Source organism: Salvelinus sp. IW2-2015, unplaced genomic scaffold (genome assembly GCF_002910315.2).
Source record: "Salvelinus sp. IW2-2015 unplaced genomic scaffold, ASM291031v2 Un_scaffold1133, whole genome shotgun sequence".
NCBI classification, from domain to species: Eukaryota; Metazoa; Chordata; class Actinopteri; order Salmoniformes; family Salmonidae; genus Salvelinus; species Salvelinus sp. IW2-2015.
In genome coordinates, this window is record NW_019942746.1 from 220,220 (window position 1) to 244,491 (window position 24,272).

The 24,272-nt window shown below is 41.9% G+C and overlaps 1 protein-coding gene across 4 annotated transcripts; it reads left to right on the plus strand.

Annotated features, from left to right (window-relative positions):
- Positions 1 to 1,863: 1,863 nt before the first annotated feature.
- On the plus strand, positions 1,864 to 23,248 carry cyb561a3a (cytochrome b561 family, member A3a). Of its 4 annotated transcripts, XM_024137232.1 has the most exons (7): positions 1,864 to 2,016; positions 3,425 to 3,575; positions 4,286 to 4,493; positions 15,899 to 16,107; positions 16,294 to 16,448; positions 21,516 to 21,684; positions 22,032 to 23,248. In XM_024137232.1, exons 2-7 carry the CDS (start codon positions 3,438 to 3,440, stop codon positions 22,053 to 22,055), a joined length of 903 nt encoding a protein of 300 aa, XP_023993000.1. In that variant the 5' UTR covers positions 1,864 to 2,016; positions 3,425 to 3,437; the 3' UTR covers positions 22,056 to 23,248. The 4 variants fall into 4 exon arrangements, with proteins under 4 accessions (XP_023993000.1, XP_023993001.1, XP_023992999.1 ...); XM_024137233.1 differs by lacking the exon at positions 3,425 to 3,575; XM_024137231.1 differs by lacking the exons at positions 1,864 to 2,016; positions 3,425 to 3,575 and adding an exon at positions 3,916 to 4,089.
- The last annotated feature ends 1,024 nt before the right edge of the window (positions 23,249 to 24,272 follow it).

Genomic DNA, 24,272 nt, shown 5'->3' on the forward strand with positions numbered 1-24,272 from the left:
TGGGTCAGAAGTTTACATACACTCAATTAGTATTTGGTAGCATTGCCTTTAAATTGTTTATCTTGGGTCAAACGTTTCCGGTAGCCTTCCACAACCTTCCATCAATAAGTTGAGGGAATTTTGGCCCATTCCTCCTGACAGAGCTGGAGTAATAAAGTCAGGTTTGTAGGCCTCCTTGCTTGCACACACTTTTTCAGTTCTGCCCACAAAATATCTATACGATTGAGGTCAGGGCTTTGTGATGGCCACTCCAATACCTGTCTCTTATACACATCTAGATGTGTATAAGAGACAGAGCTTTAACTTCCTGACTGATGTCTTGAGATGTTGCTTTAATATATCCACATCATTTTCTTTCCTCATGATGCCATCTATTTTGTGAAGTGCACCAGTCCCTCTTGCAGCAAAGCACCCCCACAACATGTTGCTGCCACCCCCGTGCTTCAAGGTTGGGATGGTCATTATGGCCAAACAGTTCTATTTTTGTTTCATCAGACCAGAGGACATTTCTCCAAAAAGTACGATCTTTGTCCCCATGTGCAGTTGCAAACTGTAGTCTGGCTTTTTTTTATGGTGGTTTTGGAGCAGTGGCTTCTTCCTTGCTGAGCGGCCTTTCAGGTTATGTCGATATATGACTCGTTTTACTGTGGATATAGATACTTTTGTACCTGTTTCCTCCAGCAGGTCCTTTGCTGTTGTTCTGGGATTGATATGCACTTTTTGCACCAAAGTACATTAATCTCTAGGAGACAGAGCGCGTCTCCTTCCTGAGCAGTTTGACGGCTGCATGGTCCCATGTTGCTTATACTTGCTTACTATTGTTTGAACAGATGGTTCATCCTTGGAAATTGCTCCCAAGGATGAACCAGACTTGTGGAGGTGTAAAAAAAAAAAACACTTCTGAGGTCTTGGCTGATTTCTTTTGATTTTCCCATGATGTCAAGCAAAGAGGCACTGAATTTGAAGGTAGGCCTTGAAATACATCCACAGGTACACCTCCAATTGACTCAAATGATGTCAATTAGCCTATCAGAATCTTCTAAAGCCATGACATCATTTTCTGGAATTTTCCAAGCTGTTTAAAGGCACAGTCAACTTAGTGCATGTAAACTTCTGACCCACTGGAAATATGATACAGTGAGTTATAAGTGAAATAATCTGTCTGTAAACAATTGTTGGGAAAATTACTTGTGTCATGCACAAAGTAGGTGTCCTAACCGACTTGCCAAAACTATAATTTGTTAACAAGAAATTTGTGGAGTGGTTGAAAAACAAGTTTTAATAATGACTCCAACCTAAGTGTATATAAACTTCCGACTTCAACTGTATAGGAGTGGATATAGAGTCAGCTACCATCCTCAGTAGCTTTCCATCTAAGTTGTTAATGCCTGGAGATTTTTCGATATTGATCGATAACAATACTTTTTCACCTCTCCCGTACTAACTTTACAAAATTCAAATTTACAATGTTTTCTTTAATTTTATTCATGAATACACAGGTTCACTGTTCGTTGTTGTCATTTCCTGTCTAAGTTTTCCCACTTTGCCAATGAAGTAATCATTAAAATATTTGGAAATATCAAATGTTTTTATGATGAATGAGCCATCTGATTCGATGAACGATGGAGTTGAATTTGTCTTTCTGCTCATAATTTTATTTAAAGTACTCCAAAGTTTTTTGTTATGATTATTTATATAATTGATCTTGGCTTCATAATACAAGCAACAGTTTTGTTAGCTAGAGAGATTTTCAACAGAAAGGTTCAATGCAACATGGTACTGTTGTTGTTGCCTACTATGGCAGTTCAGGCACACAGTTTATCGTTTGTAGCCTAGAATACATTTCCCATCATGCCTTGCGAGGTCAATAAGGAAATGTGACTCGTAATAAACACCAGCAGCCGTTATAGTGCTGATTGAATATAGTTTATTTCTAAACGTTACAAAATTTGGCAATTATTATAAGTAGTATTTAATTATCTCGATCTAAGCTGATATGGAAGAATCGTAAGATAGGTAGGAAGTGCTTAATTGCTTTAAGTTTTAACTAGCTAACTTACTATAGCTAACGTTATGTTTTTTGTTCAGTTTGTGGCATATGTGGCTTTGACAATTTTTTCCCAGGAATATTTCCCGTTTTTAGTTTTTACCGATATGTGTACTATGATTTATATCATATGTGGCTTGTTGCATGTGTTACATACAATATTCACACTGTATCATACTGTATTCTAAGGTAGGCAATCTCAGGGTGACGGTGCATTGCTAGCTATTATTTTTCCTGTGAGACCTGTTTGATATCCCCAGGGTTAAAAAGCCCTTAGTCTTGTTTAGACATAATCCATGCTCAATGTTTATCTTCATGGTCGGGTGTATTCTGACCCCCCCCAAAAAAAATCCCAGTGCTCTTTAGAAAGTACGGTCTCTCGTCAAAAGTGGGCTTGTTCGACAGTGCAGGCAACTGCTGAATAACTGATTTTCAAATAACCTTGCATCATAAATAACTAGCAAGGTCTACTTATTATTTATAGGTCAGTCGTCACAATTTACCCACAAAGCATCATGGTTGTGATGCCATAGAGATAGATGAAGGACTCTAGTGCCCTAAAGCTTGTGTTAGCATGGGCAGCACCATTGAGGACTTTCACCATTTTGAAGTAATCAACTGGGTGGGATTTCCTATGGGTTAAGAAAGGATCACATGATGTCATCAGGATGGATCAGATAATGAATTATATGCGTGAGGAAACATTCCATAACTGCAGGTGGCAGTAAATCGCCAACCTTGGCTTTATACCTGTTCAAAGTGTGCACTTTTTCAGTTTGTTTGCCAACCACTGATGAATAATAAGACCTGGAGATTGTGTCCAATATGTTCGACCGTTGTTTTCAAGTTAATCGACTCATGATAATGAATTATACCTCGGTCCATTCATGGACTGTCTATATCTGGGTTGAGAGCAGAAACGACGTCATCCAAAAACATGGCAGACATTGGATGAATATAAAATGTTAATATGTTCGGATGTGTGTGATGGGAAAAAAAATAAGCCTCAGCGACGATTATTTTAATAATTCATTGGAAGTTTTGTGCACAAAGGTGATGACCAAAGTTTCTGATTAGGAATTTTCAAATATGACTTCTCTATGTTGCTGTCTATGCAAATTGTCTTTCTGGGCCGGGCGTCAGTTAAACTGCCGTACTGAAGCAAAACTGTAGGAGCAGTCGAAACCGTGCTTCTAGGCCGGAACCCAGGCCCTTGTTGCCAATTTATAGAAATATTAGAAGAAGAAAATAGATTATTTCAAAATGCAGATGGCCTAAATGACGCTGCCCGTGCTCTCACAGACACCACAATGGGACAGATACAATGATGCGATGTCTACCTAACTCAATGTGTGATACGTTACTATTTTCATTTAGGGCACCTGACCAGATGCATGACTATACCCCACCTAACACCTGTTCAACCCCATCTGAGTGCTTACCCCTAAGCCAGTGGAATGAGACAATGGAATGTGGAAGCGAGTTAGCAGTTGACACAATGAAAAAGGAACTGAAATCAAGGGCCATTGTGAGTAGCCTAATGCTGCATTCATAACCAGTGGGAAGGTGGTATTTACCACATACAACTGGGAAGAATCCAGTTGAACGGCCCTCCAACTCTGATGTCACATATTAAGAAAATGGCCTTCAACTGTATTTCGGGCAGTTAAATGCAACAACAAAACATTATTTTAACAATCTATTAATGTTTTTTTGAACACTATAATTTGTTTGCGAGCATGATAGCTGTACTTTTAGTTAATGTTGACGCAGCTTTTTTGCCATTAGCCAATCAACTTTTCTCAATGAGTTCAAAGCATGTGAATGCCTCCAACTCGTATTTACGACTTCACAACTGGTAATTACCACCACCCCACTTGGTTATGAATGCAGCATCATACGTAGGAGCCACATTAAGGTATTTAGACCCAACTGATTTTGGTCAGAAACCATTTAGTGATTTTTCAAGCCACCAGACACAGAAGTGGAACAGAAACCGAATCACACTTGAGCTGTCTTATCTTGCTCATTTTGTGTTGACGGTGAGACAAGATAGTGAGGACAAACTGTATGTATGTTTTTACTGTATAGCCTAGGCTTTTATTATTGTCCATTTCACCTGCTTCACACTTCTCAGAGTGGAGGTTTGTTCCTACTCTGAAAATGTCCAGACTTCTGTAACCATGCAATTCCATTAAATAACTTTCTTTCCATTCTTTTCTTGTGTTCTCAAACTAGCTTGCAGATTGTTCTACCAGGATGAGATCCATTGTGTCTTTCTACTTCTGCTACCTGCTGTGCCTGTGCCTGGGGATTGCCTGTGTGGTGTTTGTGTCCATCTGGAACTCCCAGTGGCGTGGTGGCTTTGCCTGGGATGGCTCGGCCCTTCAGTTTAACTGGCACCCTGTCCTGATGGTCACAGGTCTGGTCGTGCTCTACGGCAATGGTGAGTGGCTCAGGAAGTGCTTTTACTTCCAGTCTTTTGGTGCAGGCAGATGTGTCTCAGTCTTTGAAATGAGAACTTTAGGTTTTTTAATTACAATGACTGTCTCAGGTTTGGATAGTTTGTGTTATGTATGGGGGTTTGTTATGTAGGTGAGTGGCTTTAGTCAGTTGTAGTGAAACTACAATCAAGTGGTTTCACTTTCCCTTGTTGATGCAGATGAATGTGTCTCAGACATTAATTGGAAATAAGAACTGAAAGCATTTAAATCCCAATGAATGATTCATGTTTGGATATATAATGTTATGTAGGATATGAAGATGTTCTGTGCTGGCATATAGAAAGCTAAATAAAGTCACCTTAACTTCCTTCGCTGCTCCCTTCTCGTCTTTCCCTTGCACCGTAGGCATGTCAAGAACTTAACCACGTTGACAGTGTACTGCAGGGATATTCAACTGGAGGCCCGCGGGCCAGATCCGTGCCGTTTATTAATTTAGACTGGCCCTTTGATCAATTCTGAACATGAATAAAAGATCTGCAAAAAAATCCCTGACAAAATCTGACATTCAGTGGCAAAATTTGATTTTTTGCAGTCTAGCCTATGTGGATAATTTTTTCTTCATATGAATTTGGCTCAAGCGTTTGAACAGTTTAATCTACACAATATTATGACCCCATTCCTAAAAGCTACGACTCTCAGGAACAAATACGTGCCTTCTGTTTCCCTCTGATGCTCACAAGGAATCATTAGAAGGGAGCGTGACAGAAAAACATCTAATGACTGGGGGAAATGAATTCAAAGCATACTTCCTTCAGACTGGAATTTGGCATTACCTGATTTGACACATCCTTGTGTTATTTATTGAGCTGTATAGTTTTCAGATCATTTTAAAATGACCTAATTACTTTTAAGAAGCTTTTAATGGTTGTTTAAAAAAATGGTGAGCGTGAGCGTTGTGCCTAGGGCTGTTGCGGTGACCGTATTACCGCCACATTGGCGGTCACGAGTCATGAAGGCCGTCAAATTCCACATGACCATTTAGTCACGGTAATTAGGCTTCTCCAAGCTCTAATGCTGCTGCTGGTCATTAGTAGCCTACCAAACTTGCTAACGGTCTGGTACTCAGCACTCTATCGTCCCTCTAATCAAAATCCCATCAAACACTTCATGAGAGCCCATGAGCTCATTTTGCGCAACATTTCTATAGAGTGATGGCCGTAAATAAAAAGACAAAGATACCATCAGCTTTCTATAGGCTAGGCCTACTATATTTATTTCAAAACTTTCCTAATATTAAGCACATTGCTTCTATTTACAACAGGAGTATATCTTACCTGGCTGGCATAAAAATAAATAATGGGGAAAAGCATCCTCCATTCGCTATTTAAGTGCTTAGATTACATGTATTTTTCGATACAGGTGCATGATAATGGTCCATTCTAAATCAAAACAAATGTCACACATATATTACTTAGTGTATGTGAAGACAAGATTAAATCAAGAATAGCCTGATGGGTGACAATATTAGCCTATCACTGGTGAAGTTATATATTATCACTTGTGAATGATACCCAGCATAAGAAACAAAGCCTTTTTTTCCAACATTTTCTAATCATAGTCGCACACCTCATGTAGCCTAGCCCAGTGGTTCCCAAATGTTTTATAGTCCCATACACCTTCAAACATTCAACCTACAGCTGTGCACCCCCTCTAGCACTAGGGTCAGCGCACTCTCAAATGTTGTTTTTTTGCCATCATTGTAAGCTTGCCACACACACACCATACGATACATTTATTAAACATAAGATTGAGTGTGAGTTTTTGTCACAACCCGGGTCGTGGGAAGTGACAAATAATAATATAATAATAATAAATAATTTTGCTCTTTATTTAACCATCTTACATATAAAACCTTATTTGTTCATCGAAAATTGTGAATAACTCGCCACAGGATAATGAGAAGGGTGTGCTTGAAAGGATGCACATAACTCTGCACACACAGTCTGTGCCTGTATTTAGTTTTCATGCTAGTGAGGGCCGAGAATCCACTCTCACATAGGTACGTGGTTGCAAAGGGCATCAGTGTCTTAATAGCGAGATTTGCCAAGGCAAGAAACTCTGAGCGCTGCCCAATCCAGAAATCTGGCAGTGGCTTCTGATTATATTCAATTTTCACAGAACCGCTTGTTGCAATTTCGATGAGGCTCTCTTGTTCAGATAGCGGTAAGTGGACTGGAGGTAGGCCATGAAAGGGATAACGAATCCAGTTGTTGGTGTCATCAGTTTAGGGAAAGTACCTGCGTAATTGTGCACCCAACTCACTCAGGTGCTTCGCTATATCACATTTGACATTGTCCATAATAGAGGTTGACCGATTAATTGGAATGGCCGATTAATTAGGGCCCGATTTCAAGTTTTCATAACAATCGGAAATCGGTAATTTTGGACGCCGATTTAAAAATATATATTTTTTTACACCTTTATTTAACTAGGCAAGTCAGTTAAGGTCACATTCTTATTTTCAATGACGGCCTAGGAACGGTGGGTTAACTGCCTTGTTCAGGGGCAGAACGACAGATTTTTACCATGTCAGCTCAAGGATTCAATCTTGCAACCTTACAGTTAACTAGTCCAACGCTCTAACCACCTGCCTCACGAGGAGCCCGCCTGTTACGCGAATGCAGTAAGAAGCCAAGGTAAGTTGCTAGCTAGCATTAAACTTATCTTATAAATAACAATCAATCAATCATAATCACTAGTTATAACTACACATGGTTGATGATATTACTAGTTTATCTAGCGTGTCCTGCGTTGCATATAATCAATGCAGTGCCCATTCACGAAAAAGGACTGCCGTTGCTCCAACGTGTACCTAACCATAAACATCAATGCCTTTCTTAAAATCAATACACAGAAGTATATATTTTTAAACCTGCATATTTAGCTAAAAGAAATCCAGGTTAGCAGGCAATATTAACCAGGTGAAATTGTGTCACTTCTCTTGCGTTCATTGTACGCAGAGTCAGGGTATATGCAACAGTTTGGGCCGCCGGGCTCATTGCGAACTAATTTGCCAGAATTTTACCTAATTATGACATAACATTGAAGGTTGTGCAATGTATCAGGAATATTTAGACTTATGGATGCCACCCGTTAGATAAAATACGGAACGGTTCCGTATTTCACTGAAAGAATAAACGTTTTGTTTTTGAGCTGATAGTTTCCGGATTCTACCATATTAATGACCTAAGGCTCGTATTTCTGTGTGTTATTATGTTATAATTAAGTCTATGATTTGATAGAGCAGTCTGACTGAGCGATGGTTGGCACCAGCAGGCTCATAAGCATTCATTCAAACAGCACTTTCGTGCGTTTTGCCAGCAGCTCTTCGCAATGCTTCAAGCATTGCGCTGTTTATGACTTCAAGCCTATCAACTCCCGAGCTTAGGCTGGTGTAACCGATGTGAAATGGCTAGCTAGTTAGCGGGGTGCGCGCTAATAGCGTTTCAAACGTCACTCGCTCTGAGACTTGGAGTAGTTGTTCCCCTTGCTCTGCATGGGTAACGCTGCTTCGAGGGTGGCTGTTGTCGATGTGTTCCTGGTTCGAGCCCAGGTAGCGGCGAGGGGAGGGATGGAAGCTATAATGTTACACTGGCAATACTAAAGTGCCTATAAGAACATCCAATAGTCAAAGGCATATGAAATACAAATGGTATAGAGAGAAATAGTCCTATAATTCCTATAATAACTACAACCTAAAACTTCTTACCTGGGAATATTGAAGACTCATGTTAAAAGGAACCACCAGCTTTCATATGTTCTCATGTTCTGAGCAAGGAACTTAAACGTTAGCTTTCTTACATGGCACATATCGCACTTTTACTTTCTTCTCCAACACTTTGTTTTTGCATTATTTAAACCAAATTGAACATGTTTCATTATTTATTTGAGGCTAAATTGATTTTATTGATGTATTATATTAAGTTAAAAAATAAGTGTTCATTCAGTATTGTTGTAATTGTCATTATTACATAAATTTAAAAAATTGGCCGAGTAATCGGTATCGGCTTTTTTTGGTCCTCCAATAATCGGTATCGGCGTTGAAAAATCATAATCGGTCGACCTCTAGTCCAAACGCTTGAGTTCATTTGCACACAAAAAATCAAAACAATGATGGAAATACCTGTGTGTTGTCCTGTTAATGCAGACAGAGAAGAGCTCCAACTTCTTATCATAGCCTCAATTTTGTCCCGCACATTGAATATAGTTGCGGGAGAGTCCTGTAATCCTAGATTCAGATCATTCAGGTGAGAAAGAACATCACCCAGATCGGCCAGTTGTGAGAGAAACTCGTTATTATGCAAGCGGTGGTCAAAACTTTAAGCTCGTTTTTCAATTCAAAAAAACGTGTCAATACTTTGCCCTTGATAACTAGCGCACTTCTGTATGTTGTAAAAGCGTTACATGGTCGCTGCCCATGTCATTGCATAGTGAAGAAAATACACGAGAGTTCAGGGGCCTTGCTTGAACAATAGTTAACCATTTTCACTGTAGTGTTCAAAATGTCTTTCAAGCTGTCAGGTATTCCCTTGGTAGCAAGAGCCTCTTGGTGGATGCTGCAGTGTACCCAAGTGGCGTCGGGAGCAACTGCTAGCACGTGCGTTGCCACTCCATATAAATCAATTTGTATTTATTGTCACATGCGCCGAAACTACAGGTGTAGACTTTAGAGTGAATATTACTTTAAAAAGCCCTTAACCAACAATGCAGTTTAAAGAAAAATAAGTATTAATAAAAAAATAAAAAAATAATTGAAGAGCAGCAGTAAAATAACATTAGCGAGGCTATATACACAGGGTACTGGTACAGAGTCAATGTGCGGGGGCAAAAGTTAGTAGAGGTAATGAGGTAAAATGTACATGTCGGTAGAGTTAGTGACTATGCATAGATAATAAACAGAGAGTAGCAGCAGTGTGTGGGGGGGGGGGGGCAATGCAATAGTCAGGGTAGCCATTGATTAGCTGTTCAGGAGTCTTATGGCTTGTGGGTAGAAGCTGTTAAGAAGCCTTTTGGACCTAGACTTGGCGCTCCGGCACCGCTTGCCATGCGGTAGCAGAGAGAACGGTCTATGACTAGGGTCTTTGACAATTTTTAGGGCCTTCCTCTGACACCGCCTTGTATAGAGGTCCTGGATGGCGGGAAGCTTGAACCCAGTGATGTACTGGGCCGTATGCTCTACCCTCTGTAGTGCCTTGCGGTCGGAGGCCGAGCAGTTGCCATTCCAGGCAGTGGTGCAACCAATCAGGATGCTCTCGATGGTGCAGCTGTAGAACTTTTTGAGGATCTGAGGACCCATGCCAAATCTTTTCAGACTCCTGAGATTGAATAGTCTTTGTCGTGCCCTCCTCACGACTGTCTTGGTGTGTTTGGACCATGTTAGTTTGTTGGTGATGTGGACGCCAAGGAACTTGAAGCTCTCAACCTGCTCCACTACAGCCCCGCCGATGAGAATGGGGGTGTGCTCGGTCCTCCTTTTCCTGTAGTCCACTCTTTGTCCTGATCATGTTGAGGAAGAGGTTGCTATCGCACTTTTACTTTCTTCTCCAACACTTTGTTTTTGCATTATTTAAACCAAATTGAACATTATTTATTTGAGGCTAAATTGATTTTATTGACAACGATTTTATCGTTGTCGGTGATCAGTTGTGTCATCGGCAAACTTAATTATGGTGTTGGAGTCGTGCCTGACCATGCAGTCATGAGTGAACAGAGCGTACAGGAGGGGACTGAGCACGCACCCCTAAGGGGCCCACATGTTGAGGAACAGTGTGGCGGATGTGTTGTTGCCTACCCTTACCACCTGGGGTCGGCCTGTCAGGACGTCCAGGATCCAGTTGCAGAGGAAGGTGTTTAGTCCCAGGGTCCTGAGCTTAGTGATGAGCTTTGAGGGCACTATGGTGTTAACGCTGAGCTGTAGTCAATGAATAGCATTCTCACATATGTGTTCCTTTTGTCCAGGTGGGAACGGGCAGTGTGGACTGCAATATAGATTGCATCATCTGTGGATCTGTTGAGGCGGTATGCAAATTGGAGTGGGTCTAGGGTTTCTGGGATAATGGTGTTGATGTGAGCCATGACCAGCCTTTCAAAGCACTTCATGGTTACAGACGTGAGTGCTACGGGTCGGTAGTCATTTAGACATGTTACCTTAGTGTTCTTGGGCACAGGGACTATGGTGGGCTGCTTGAAACATGTTGGTATTACAGACTCAGTCAAGGAGAGATTGAAAATGTCAGTGAAGACACTTGCCAGTTGGTCAGCGCATGCTCGGAGTACACATCCTGGTAATCCGTCTGGCCCTGCTCCCTTGTGAATGTTGACCTGTTTAAAGGTATTACTCACGTCGGCTACGGAGATCGTGATCACACAGTCGTCCGGAACAGCTGATGCTCTCATGCATGTTTCAGTGTTGCTCTCCTCGAAGCGCGCAACAAAGTAATTTAGCTCATCTGGTAGGCTTGTGTCACTGGGCAGCTCGCAGCTGTGCTTCCCTTTGTAGTCTGTAAACAGTTTGCCAGCCCTGCCACATCCAATGTGCGTCAGAGCCGGTGTAATACGATTCAATCTTAATCCTGTATTGACACTTTGCCTGTTTGATGGTTCGTCGGAGGGCATAGCGGTATTTATCATAAGCTTCCGAGTTGGAGTCCCACTCCTTGAAAGTGGCAGCTCTACCCTTTAGCTCAGTGCGAATGTTGCCTGTATTCCATGGCTATTTGTTGGGGTATGTACGTACAGTGGGGCAAAAAAGTATTTAGTCAACCACCAATTGTGCAAGTTCTCCCACTTAAAAAGATGAGAGAGGCCTGTAATTTTCATCATAGGTACACTTCAACTATGACAGACAAAATGAGGGGAAAAAATCAAGAAAATCACATTGTAGGATTTTTATTTAATTACTTTGCAAATTATGGTGGAAAATAAGTATTTGGTCAATAACAAAGTTTATCTCAATACTTTGTTAAATACCCTTTGTTGGCAATGACAGAGGTCAAACGTTTTCTGTAAGTCTTCACAAGGTTTCACACACTGTTGCTGGTATTTTGGCCCATTCCTCCATGCAGATCTCCTCTAGAGCAGTTGATGTTTGGGGCTGTTGCTGGGCAACACGGACTTTCAACTCCCTCCAAGATTTTCTGTGGGTGAGATCTGGAGACTGGCTAGGCCACTCCAGGACCTTGAAATGCTTCTTACGAAGCCACTCCTTCGTTGCCCGGGCAGTGTGTTTGGGATCATTGTCATGCTGAAAGACCCAGCCACGTTTCATCTTCTATGCCCTTGCTGATGGAAGGAGGGTTTCACTCAAAATCTCACGATACATGGCCCCATTCATTCTTTCCTTTACACGGATCAGTTGTCCTGGTCCCTTTGCAGAAAAACAGCCCAAAGCATGATGTTTCCACCCCCATGCTTCACAGTAGGTATGGTGTTCTTTGGATGCAACTCAGCATCTTTGTCCTCCAAACATGACGAGTTGAGTTTTTACCAAAAGGTTCTATTTTGGTTTCATCTGACCATATGACATTCTCCCAATCTTCTTCTGGATCATCCAAATGCTCTCTAGCAAACTTCAGACGGGCCTGGACATGTACTGGCTTAAGCAGGGGGACACGTCTGGCACTGCAGGATTTGAGTCCCTGGCGCGTAGTGTGTTACTGATGGTAGGCTTTGTTACTTTGGTCCCAGCTCTCTGCAGGTCATTCACTAGGTCCCCCCGTGTGGTTCTGGGATTTTTGCTCACCGTTCTTGTGATCATTTTGACCCCGGGGTGAGATCTTGCGTGGAGCCCCAGATCGAGGGAGATTATCAGTGGTCTTGTATGTCTTCCATTTCCTAATAATTGCTCCCACAGTTGATTTCTTCAAACCAAGCTGCTTACCTATTGCAGATTCAGTCTTCCCAGCCTGGTGCAGGTCTACAATTTTGTTTCTGGTGTCCTTTGACAGCTCTTTGGTCTTGGCCATAGTGGAGTTTGGAGTGTGACTGTTTGAGGTTGTGGACAGGTCTCTTTTAGACTGATAACAAGTTCAAACAGGTGCCATTAATACAGGTAACGAGTGGGAGGACAGAGGAGCCTCTTAAAGAAGAAGTTACAGGTCTGTGAGAGCCAGACATCTTGCTTGTTTGTAGGTGACCAAATACTTATTTTCCACCATAATTTGCAAATAAATTCATAAAAAATCCTACAATGTGATTTTCTGTTTTTTTCCCTCATTTTGTCTGTCATAGTTGAAGTGTACCTATGATGAAAATTACAGGCCTCTCTCATCTTTTTAAGTGGGAGAACGTGCACAATTGGTGGCTGACTAAATACTTTTTTGCCCCACTGTACACTGTGGGGATGATGTCATCGATGCACTTATTGATGAAGCCAGTGACTGATGTGGTGTACTCCTCAATGCCACCGGAAGAATCCCAGAACATATTCCAGTCTGTGTTTACAAAACAGTCCTGTAGCTTAGTATCTGCGTCATCTGACCACTTCTTTATTGACCTTAGTCACTGGTGCTTACTGCTTTACATTTGCTTGTAAGCAGCATTGTAGACTCGTGAACAGATGTTAGCATGTTCCAGAGATTTCTGTAAGTCTTTAGCTGACACTCTAGGATTCTTCTTAACCTCATTGAGCATTGTGCGCTGTGCTCTTGTAGTCATCTTTGCTGGACGGCCACTCCTAGGGACAGTAGCAACAGGGCTGAAATTTCTCCATTTATAGACAATTTGTCTTACTGTGGACTGACTTTTAGAGATACTTTTGTAACCCTTTACAGCTTTATGCAAGGCAGCAATTCTTAATCTTAGGTCTTCTGTGATCTCTTTTGTTCGAGGCATGGTTCACATCAGGCAATGCTTCTTGTGAATAGCAAACTCAAATTTTGTGAGTCTTTTTTGGGGGGCAGGGCAGCTCTAACCAAAATCTCCAATCTCGTATCATTGATTCGACTCCAGGTTAGTTGACTCCTGATTCCAATTAGCTTTTGGAGAAGTCATTAGCCTAGGTGTTCACATACTTTTTCCAACCTACACTGTGAATGTTAAAATGATGTATTCAATATTGACAAGAAAAATACAATAATTTGTGTGTTATTAGTTTAAGCACACCGTGTTTGACTATTGTTGTGATTTAGATGAAGATCAGATCAAATTTTATGTCAAATTTATGCAGACATCCAGGTAATTCCAAAGGGTTCACATACTTTTTCTTGCCACTGTATATGTGATCGTAGTTCATCTATTTTGTTATCCAATGATTGTACGTTGGCTAATAGGACTGATGGTAAAGGCAGATTATCCAATTGCCGTCGGATCCATACAAGGCACCCCGACCTACGTCCCGATATCTCCGTCTCTTTCTCCTGCGAATGATGGGGATGAGGGCCTTGTTTGGGTGTCTGAAGTAAATCCTTCGCATTCGACTTGTTAAAAAAATCTTCTTCCAGTAGGAGGTGAGTAATCGCTGTCCTGATATCTTGAAGCTCTTTTCGTCATAATAGACGGTGGCAGAAACAGTATGTACAAAATAAGTTAAAAATAATACGAAAAAACACACAATAGCACAATTGGTTAGGAGACAGTAAAACGGCAGCCATCTCCTCCAGCGTGAGTTTCAAGTTTGAGGAAGACATTTTTCACTGTAAAAATGACCTTTATAATATAAGCATTACATGCAGAATTATATTTGCGGTCACTTTTGATAATGGTGTTTTTCACTAATGGAACATTCGCACTTATAGCCTACTACCGTGTGCGTATTGCTGCATGTATAATGTGAAGAAATAACCTCATAGTTTATCAACATTTTAAGCTAAATAGTTTATCAACATTTTAAGCTAAACGTTCTGATCTGTTGCGTCAGCCACATTGCATAAAACGTTTTTTTGATGCTAGTGGTTGTATTAATTTGGGATCCATCTCATCCCACAACTGTCCCAGACTATGTTTGGAATATTTATTTCTCGCACATAATATAATAGGTCGACTTTTGTACGATGGGGATAGTAGATTAATATAGGCTAGTGCTTTTGCTGTTCGTTAGGCCTACTCATCGTGTTGGCTGATGAAAAGTAAATGTGGACATTTCTTCCAATATCTTTCAATATGCACCTCGGAATTGGATAAGGAATTAGCGCAGTTGCATCCCCGATGTGTCTGACTTGTAGCCTGTGAAGACCCGATCACGTGATGGAGAGCCATGTGAGTGAGAGACCTCGGGTTGCGAAGGGCACAACGCTGCACTCCGGGCCGTAAAAGTCATGGATTTTTTTAGAGTGCATTACGGCCAGAAAGGGGATGCCGCCATGAAATTCGATGCATTGTCAAGTGCTTGTCAAATTGTGAATGAGAGACTATTGGAGTGTGTACAGCCTGCGCAAAAAAAAAAAACTAAGCAGAGCTTATCCCTGTCAAGTTACTTTTTTCAAATCATCATTAGAGTCTCATCGTGCAGCCTTACAATGAATAAAACATCTAAACATATAGACCAACGTTTGTAGAACAAGTAAAGTTACATTAATAACTCTAAATGTAGCATATAAGGGGTACCTATATATTTGTTAACCGCTCAACGCAGAATAGCCGCATGTGCGCACTCCCTCAAATATTTATATTTTATTCAGCTTTGTTCAATTGTATTTACTATAAGATAATGAAACCGAATTTTAAGGAAATCTTGTCTTCTAAATGAACTAGTGTAGCCCACAACCATTTGGCTTAGCCACAGCACGACCCAACATAAGGACAACTCAGAGTATGCTATTCTTTTCTTCTGAAATAGACTACTTTTTATTTATTTTTATCATGCCTCTTTAGACCTGTCTAAAATAAATATTGGAATTATTGTGAAGGTGTAGGCTATATTACATGGATTTATTAGACTTTTAAAAATGGCTTGTAGGCTATATTTGGAAGCCCGGAGATCTGAAATGTGTTTACGTTAATTAACTGTCAATTACCGTGTGACCGACAGTTATTTGCTTGACAATCACAGGCTGATGAAATTTCGTGACCGCCACAGCCCTAGTTGTGCTTTTCCTTTTCAATGATTAGTTGGTTGAGCGCCTTCCACTTCTTTCGTAATTACTTTTAGCAACATTACATTTTAAGATAAGTGCTTTATTGGTGTGTGTGTGTTGCTTTTTTATACAGTTCTTCCAAAGAATAATCGCTTATGGAAAATGTCTGGCCCCCCTGCAATTTTAGCCCCTGTAAGAATATAGTTGAATAGCCCTGATGTACTGTATACATGAGAGAAAGACAATTAAAACAAAGCTTCAATTGCAGCTTATATCCAAGTAAAGTGAGTGGTAACCTTTTTAAATGTTTGTGTCTTTACCTGTCTTATCTCTAGGAGCGGTGTTGTACCGCATTCCCCTCACATGGGGGCAGAATAAGCTGCCCTGGAAACTGCTGCATGCTGGTGTCATGCTCCTGGCCCTGCTCTGCTCCATCCTTGGCCTCTGTGCTGTGTTTGACTTCCACAACACCAACAACACTCCCAACCTCTACTCCTTGCACAGCTGGATTGGCATTTGCACTACAGCACTCTTCACCACTCAGGTTTAGTATATCTGCCACTGCCAGCACACAAATTAAAACGGCATTGTCTTAAAAATAATTGTCAGCTCATATTACGCCATATAATGGCCTAAACGTATTATGTCGTACTTGGCATGTATGGTGATTGTTAGAATCATAATGCCACTTTCTATGACTGTGAGATGGTGACATATGTTTTGTTTTCAGTGGGTGATGGGCCTTGCTGGCTTCCTCCTGCCTTGCTCACCCATGTCATTCCGCAAGCTTCTTAAGCCTGCCCATGTGTGGATGGGAGGCTGCATACTGATACTCAGCATTGTGTCCTGCATCTCAGGGATCAACGAGAAGCTCTTCTTTGCACTGTAAGAGACATTGTCTGCATCTCAAATAGCACCCTATTCACTATATACTCTTAGAATAAAGGGTTCGAAAAGGGTTCTTCGGTTGTCCCCATAGGAGAACCCTTTTTGGTTCCACGTAGAACCCTGTTGGGGTCCATGTAGAACCCTCTGTTGAAATGAACATGGAATCCAAAAGGGTTCTACCTGGAACTTAAAAGGGTTATGCTATGGGGACAGCCGAAGAACCCTTTTAGGTTCTAGATAGCTTCTTTTTTTCTAAGAGTGTAGTGCAATACTTTTCACTAGGCCCTATAGGTGAAAAGCAGTACACTAGGGCAGTGTTTCACATTGTTTTTGGAAGCGCTAACATTTCATTCAAGCCTTTGATATGAATCATGTACAGTGCATTCTGAAAGTATTCAGACCCCTTGACTTTTTCCACATTTTGTTACCTTACAGACTTATTCTAAAATTGCTTAAATTACATTTGTTCCTCATCAATCTACACACACAGTAGAAAACAGGTTCTTAGAATGTTTTGCAAGTGTATTAGAAATAAAGAACTGAAATACTTTATTTACATAATTATTCAGACCCTTTGCTATGAGACTTGAAATTGAGCTCAGGTGCATCCTGTTTCCATTGATCATCCTTGAGATGTTTCTACAACCTGATTGGAGTCCACGTGTGGTAAATTCAATTGATTGGACATAATTTGAAAATGCACACACCTGTCTATATAAGGTCCCACAGTTGACAGTTCATGTCAGCGCAAAAACCAAGCCATGTGGTCAAAGGAATTGTCCGTATAGCTCCAAGACAGGATTTTGTCGAGGCACAGATCTGGGGAAGGGTACCAAAAAATGTCTTCAACATTGAAGGTCCCCAAGAACACAGTGGCCTCCATCATTCTTAAATGGAAGAAGTTTGGAACCACCAAGACTCTTCCTTGAGCTGGCCGCCCGGCCAAACTGAGCAATCGGTGGAGAAGGGCCTTGGTCAGGAAGGTGACCAAGAACCCGATGGTCACTGACAGAGCTCCAGAGTTCCTCTGTGGAGATGGGAGAGCCTTCCAGAAGTACAGCCATCTCTGCAGCACTCCACCAATCAGGCCTTTATGGTAAAGTGGCCAGACAGAAGCCACTCTTCAGTAAAAGGCACATGACAGCCCGGTTGGAGTTTGCCAAAAGGCACCTGAAGACTCTCAGACCATGAGAGACAAGATTATCTGGTCTGATGAAACCAAGATTGAACTCTTTGGCCTGAATGCCAAGCGTCACTTCTGGAGGAAACCTGGCACCTTCCCTACGGTGAAGCATGGTGGTGGCAGCATCATTCTGTGGGGATGATTTTCAGAGACTGGGAGACTAGTCAGGATTGAGGGAAAGATTAACAGAGCAAAGTACAGAGAGATCCCTGATTAAATCCTGATCCAGAGCGCTTAGGACCTCAGACTGGGAAGAAGGTTAATCTCCCAACAGGACAACAACCCTAAGCACACAGCCAAGACAATGCAGGAGTGGCTTCGGGGCAAGTCTCTGAATGTCCTTGAGTAGCCCAGCCAGAGCCCGGATTTGAACGAGGTCTAACATCTCTGGAGAGACCTGAAAATACCTGTGCAGCGTCGCTCCCCATCCAACCTGACAGAGCTTGAGAGGATCTGCAGAGATGAATGGGAGAAACTCCCAAAATACAGGTGTGCCAAGCTTGTAGCGTCATACCAAAGAAGACGCAAGGCTGTAATCGGGTCTGAGTAAAGGGTCTGAAGGCTTATGTAAATGTGAAATTTACGTATCTTTTATATACACTGCTCAAAAAAATAAAGGGAACACTTAAACAACACAATGTAACTCCAAGTCAATCACACTTCTATGAAATCAAACTGTCCACTTAGGAAGCAACACTGATTGACAATAAATTTCACATGCTGTTGTGCAAATGGAATAGACAAAAGGTGGAAATTATAGGCAATTAGCAAGACACCCCCCAAAAAGGAGTGATTCTGCAGGTGGTGACCACAAACAACTTCTCAGTTCCTATGCTTCCTGGCTGATGTTTTGGTCACTTTTGAATGCTGACGGTGCTCTCACTCTAGTTGTAGATTGAGACGGGAGGTACGACAACCACACAAGTGGCTCAGTAGATGGGCGGGGTTGGTGGTGAAAACCGAGAGAGTGGAACGTGTGTTGGTAGGGGAGAGGGGGCAGTTCATCCAGGATGGCACATCAATGCGAGCTGTGGCAAAAAGGTTTGCTGTGTCTGTCAGCGTAGTGTCCAGAGCATGGAGGCGCTACCAGGAGACAGGCCAGTACATCAGGAGACGTGGAGGAGGGGCGTTGGAGGGCAACAACCCAGCAGCAGGACCGCTACCTCCGCCTTTGTGCAAGGAGGTGCACTGCCAGAGCCCTGCAAAATGACCTCCAGCAGGCCACAAATGTGCATGTGTCAGCATATGGTCTCACAAAGGGTCTGAGGATCTCACATCTCGGTACCTAATGGCAGTCAGGCTACCCTGGCGAGCACATGGAGGCCTGTGCGGCCCCACAAAGAAAATGCCACCCCACACCAGACTGACCCACCGCCAAACCAGTCATGCTGGAGGATGTTGCAAGCAGCAGAACGTTCTCCACGGCGTCTCCAGACTCTGTCACGTCTGTCACATGTGCTCATGTGCTCAGTGTGACCTGCTTTCATCTGTGAAGAGCACAGGGCGCCAGTGGCGAATTTGCCAATCTTGGTGTTCTCTGGCAAATGCCAAACGTCCTGCACGGTGCTGGGCTGTAAGCACAAACCCCACCTGTGGACGTCGGGCCCCAACCACCCTCATGGAGTCTGTTTCTGACCGTTTGAGCAAACACATGCACATTTGTGGCCTGCTGGAGGTCATTTTGCAGGGCTCTGGCATGCTCCTCCTTGCACAAAGGGAGGTAGTAGCGGTCCTGCTGCTGGGTTGTTGCCCTTCTACGGACTCCTCCACGTCTCCTGATGTACTGGCCTGTCTCCTGGTAACGCCTCCATGCTCGGACACTACGCTGACAGACACAGCAAACCTTTTTGCCACAGCTCGCATTGATGTGCCATCCTGGATGAAATGCACTACCTGAGCCACTTGTGTGGGTTGTAGACTCCGTCTCATGCTACCACTAGAGTGAGAGCACCGCCCGCATTCAAAAGTGACCAAAACATCAGCCAGGAAGCATAGGAACTGAGAAGTGGTTGCGGTCACCACCCTGCAGAATTACTCCTTTTTTGGGGTGTCTTGCTAATTGCCTATAATTTCCACCTTTTGTCTATTCCATTTGCACAACAGCATGTGAAATTTATTGTCAATCAGTGTTGCTTCCTAAGTGGACAGTTTGATTTCCACAGAAGTGTGATTGACTTGGAGTTACATTGTGTTGTTTAAGTGTTCCCTTTATTTTTTTGAGCAGTGTATATAATATATACAGTGGGGCAAAAAAGTATTTAGTCAGCCACCAATTGTGCAATTCTCCCACTTAAAAAGATGAGAGAGGCCTGTCATTTTCATCATAGGTACACTTCAACTATGACAGACAAAATGAGAAAAAAACAACAGAAAATCACATTGTAGGATTTTTTATGAATTTATTTGCAAATTATGGTGGAAAATAAGTATTTGGTCACCTACAAACTAGCAAGATTTCTGGCTCTCACAGACCTGTAACTTCCTCTTTAAGAGGCTCCTTCTGTCCTCTCACTCGTTACCGTATTATAGGCACCTGTTTAAATTGTATCAGTCAGTAAAGATATAAAGAACCTGTCCCACACACTCAAACAGGTCACACTCCAAACTCCACTATGGCCAAGACCAAAGAGCTGTCAAAAGGACACCAGAAACAAAATTGTAGACCCGCACCAGGCTGGGAAGACTGAATCTGCAATAGGTAAGCAGCTTGGTTTGAAGAAATCAACTGTGGGAGCAATAATTAGGAAATGGAAGACATACAAGACACACTGATAATCTCCCTCGATCTGGGCGCCACGCAAGATCTCACCCCGTGGGGCAAAATGATCACAAGAACGGTGAGCAAAAATCCCAGAACCACAGGGGGACCTAGTGAATGACCTGCAGAGAGCTGGGACCAAAGTAACAAAGACTACCATCAGCAAGGGCATTGAAGATGAAACGTGGCTGGGTCTTTCAGCATGACAATGATCCCAAACACACCGCCCAGGCAACGAAGGAGTGGCTTCGTAAGAAGCATTTCAAGTCCTGGAGTGGCCTAGCCAGTCTCCAGATCTCAACTCCATAGAAAATCTTTGGAGGGAGTTGAAAGTCTGTGTTGCCCAGCAACAGCCCAAAACTCACTGCTCTAGAGGAATCTGCATGGAGGAATGGGCCAAAATACCAGCAACAGTGTGTGAAAACCTTGTGAAGACTTACAGAAAACGTTTGACCTCTGTCATTGCCAACAAAGGGTATATAAAAAGTATTGAGATAAACTTTTGTTATTGACCAAATACTTATTTTCCACCATAATTTGCAAATAAATTCATAAAAAATCCTACAATGTGATTTTCTGGATTTTTTTCCTCATTTTTTCTGTCATAGTTGAAGTGTACCTATGATGAAAATTACAGGCCTCTCTCATCTTTTTAAGTGGGAGAACTTGCACAATTGGTGGCTGACTAAATACTTTTTTGCCCCACTGTATATACTATTGCAAAAAATTCTAAAAACCTGTTTTTGCTTTGGCGTTATGGGGTGTTGTGTGTAGGTTGTTGAGGGGAAAAACTATTTAATCCATTTTAGAATATGGCTGTAACGTGACAAAATGTGGAAAAAGTCAACGGGTCTGAATACTTTTCAAAGGCACTGTATGTTAGTGCTAGGGAAAAAACTAACATGTGCACCCCTTTGAATCCCAAGGAACATTATTGAGAAATATTGTACTAGGGAATAGGTTGCCATTTGGGTAACATTTTATATTTTTTTATTGAGTAGGAAACAATGTACTCTTTAAACACATACTTCCATATTATAGGTAAAGACAAAAAGGACATCAACCTGTGTTAGACAATATTATTCAAACTGTATACAAAGTGTTGTGTTGATTCTTTCTTCAGGAAAGGAACCACCAATGGAACAATGCCATATGGCAAGCTGCCACCTGAGGCATTGGTCGCCAACTCGTTAGGAGTCTTGATTGTAGCCTTTGGATTGGTCGTCCTGAAGATTCTGTCCAATCAGAAATGGCAGCGACCAGAGCCTCGAAGTGAAGACCTGGGCTACAGTGTGAGTGCAACAAACCTTCTGATGTCATGTTGCCAAGTCAGATGTCCTGACCGAGTGCAGCACTGAATATGATGTGTAAAAATCAAAACAGATTTGTCCCATACTATGTATGCAGATAGAGCTGTATTATCTTCATAGCTGTTTTTATTTTATTTTTTATAAGTACAGTATTGTGTGTTGTGAGATGGTTATAAACCCTGTTTGGTCTAAAACAAATTCATTATTTGAATGACATCTGAAAATGCTTTTTTATTTTCCAATACTATATTCATACTAGGTGAAAGTGTATTCACAGATGTATTCAACTCCTTTGTGTTTTTAACAAACTTTAATGTTTCCACATGCAGCCACTGCTTCAAGACGACAGCTAATGGAAGAGATGAGGAGGCTTCAAACCTGCTCTCAGCCGCTAACCATACTACGCAAGCTATCCAGAAATGTTATCTGCCCCTGCTGGGTCCAAAGTTGCCTTAAGCAAATAATGAGATGCTGAATGTCCTAGCCACTGTCAGGACCAGAGCCAACCCTGGGCATAAGGGCCCCTGGCCACTTGGGGGTCTGAACTTACTGTTGAGAGTTAATATAGTAAAATACACTAGGTACAATTTCAAAATGTGTTATTGCATCAGCAGTTTTTCTCTTATGTCAGACACTGACAGTCACTGAATTAGCCCATGTCAGCTAAAAATGTTTTGATTGGTAAGTTAGTCTAGCCAGCTATCTAAACCTTGTAGTAATCATGGCCAAATTACTGACTCGGCACGCAGGGCACATGCCAGGGCGCTCACATTGATTTTGTTAGTCATTCTCACTCAGATATCATATTGAAGTGATACTTCGGGATTTCGGCAATGAGGCCCTTTATCTACTTCTCCAGTCAGATGAACTTGTGGATACCATTTGTATGGTTCTGTGTCCAGTATGAGGCAGGCTAGAGGTAGTTTTGCAAGCCAATGCTAACTAGCGTTAGCACAATAACTGGAAGTTTATGGGTATCTGCTGGCATGCTAGCAGATACCAATAGACCTCCAGTCATTGCGCTAACGCTAGTTAGACATTGCAATTGCGCTAGTTAGCAACTTCCTTCAAACCGCACACAGAGACATTAAAATGGTATCAAGAAGTTCATCTGACTCTGGGGAAGTCGATAAAGGGCCTCAGTGTCAAAATTCCAAAGTATCCCTTTAACATGGCATAAGTCAGGGCAAAATGTGTAAAATTGCTGAAAATCAGCTGTAAAACTGCAAATGTTTCTCTGTCCCATGGCAAAATGAGTAGAATTGCATGAAATTTACTTTCAAACGTAAAAATGTTTCTCTCCGCTGTCAAGATGGGACCACGGACATGTTTTGGCTGCGAGATGGAGCCCCCCCCCCCCCAAGCAAATCTTGCTTAGGGCCCCCAAAAGGCTAGTGCTGGCCCTGGTCATGACAGTGTTGTAAGCAATAATATGTGTCCCATCAAGATATAAGTTTTATAAATGTATTAAATAGTAGATTTTACATCGCTGCCTTGTTTCTTTATGAATATAATAATGAATAAAGTATGATATACTCAAAGATAACACGGTATTTCAGCATTTCTTTCTGACTGCCATTCCTGTAATTTAGGCTGTAGTCTCATCATTAAAGCTACAGTCTGGGCTTTTGGAATCTGTTCAATGCTCATTTCAATTCTTTATATTGACCATTCAGTGTTTGGCCACAAACAATATGTTGTGTTCTTATGGGGGTAGAGAAAGCTACAGCTAGGCCTATTTTGCCTGGAGCATACCACCCTGCATCCCACTGCTGGCTTGTTTCTGAAGCTAAGCAGGGTTGGTCCCTGGATGGGAGACCAGATGCTGCTGGAAGTGGTGTTGGAGGGCCAGCAGGAGGCACACTTTCCTTTGGTTTAAAAATATATATATACCAATGCCCCGGGGCAGCGATTGGGGACATTGCCCTGTGTAGGTTGCTGTCTTCGGATGGGTTGTTAAATGGGTGTCCTGACTTTGTGGTCACTAAAGATCCCATGGAACATATCATAAGAGTAGGGGTGTTAACTCTGGTGTCCTGGCTAAATTCCCCATCTGGCACACGTACCATCATGGTCACCTAATCATCCCCAGTTTACAATTGGCTCATTCATCTCCTCTCCCCTGTAACTATTTCCCAGGTTGTAGCTGTAAATGAAAATGTGTTCTCGGTCAATTTACCTTGTTAAATAAAAATTCCAAAGTATTAATTTGATGACGTGAGCTATATGTTTTTCACATGGTGGCAGCAGTATCAAGGATTCAGTGTAGAGAGCAAATATCACACTAAATTGATAGTCGTGCGTAATGCGCAATAGCACATTTGTGTATAGCGGACTACAATACATTTTAGATACAGTAGGCTAGGCTATACAAGAGCAAAATGTTATACAAAGTATGTGGATCTGTTATTTAATTTGGTCCTTGGGTGGGGTGGGATTGGGATGAGGGGATGGTGGTGTATCTTAATTTTGTATGTATTCATGTTTGCTGAGTATTATTACAAAATAAACATTTGATCACAAAAAAAGTATGTGGATCTTTGCTTTCTGAATGTCACAGTGTTACCATA

What these genes read in the sequence shown, in the direction of transcription:
- cyb561a3a (XM_024137231.1), top strand. Translation starts at nt 3,931, where the DNA reads ATGAATGCAGCATCATACGTAGGAGCCACATTAAGGTATTTAGACCCA. An exon ending in TTGCTCATTTTGTGTTGACG is followed by an intron (nt 4,090 to 4,285) that starts GTGAGACAAGAT and finishes TTCTCAAACTAG; the next exon opens with CTTGCAGATTGTTCTACCAG. An exon ending in GAGAAGCTCTTCTTTGCACT is followed by an intron (nt 16,449 to 21,515) that starts GTAAGAGACATT and finishes TTCTTTCTTCAG; the next exon opens with GAAAGGAACCACCAATGGAA.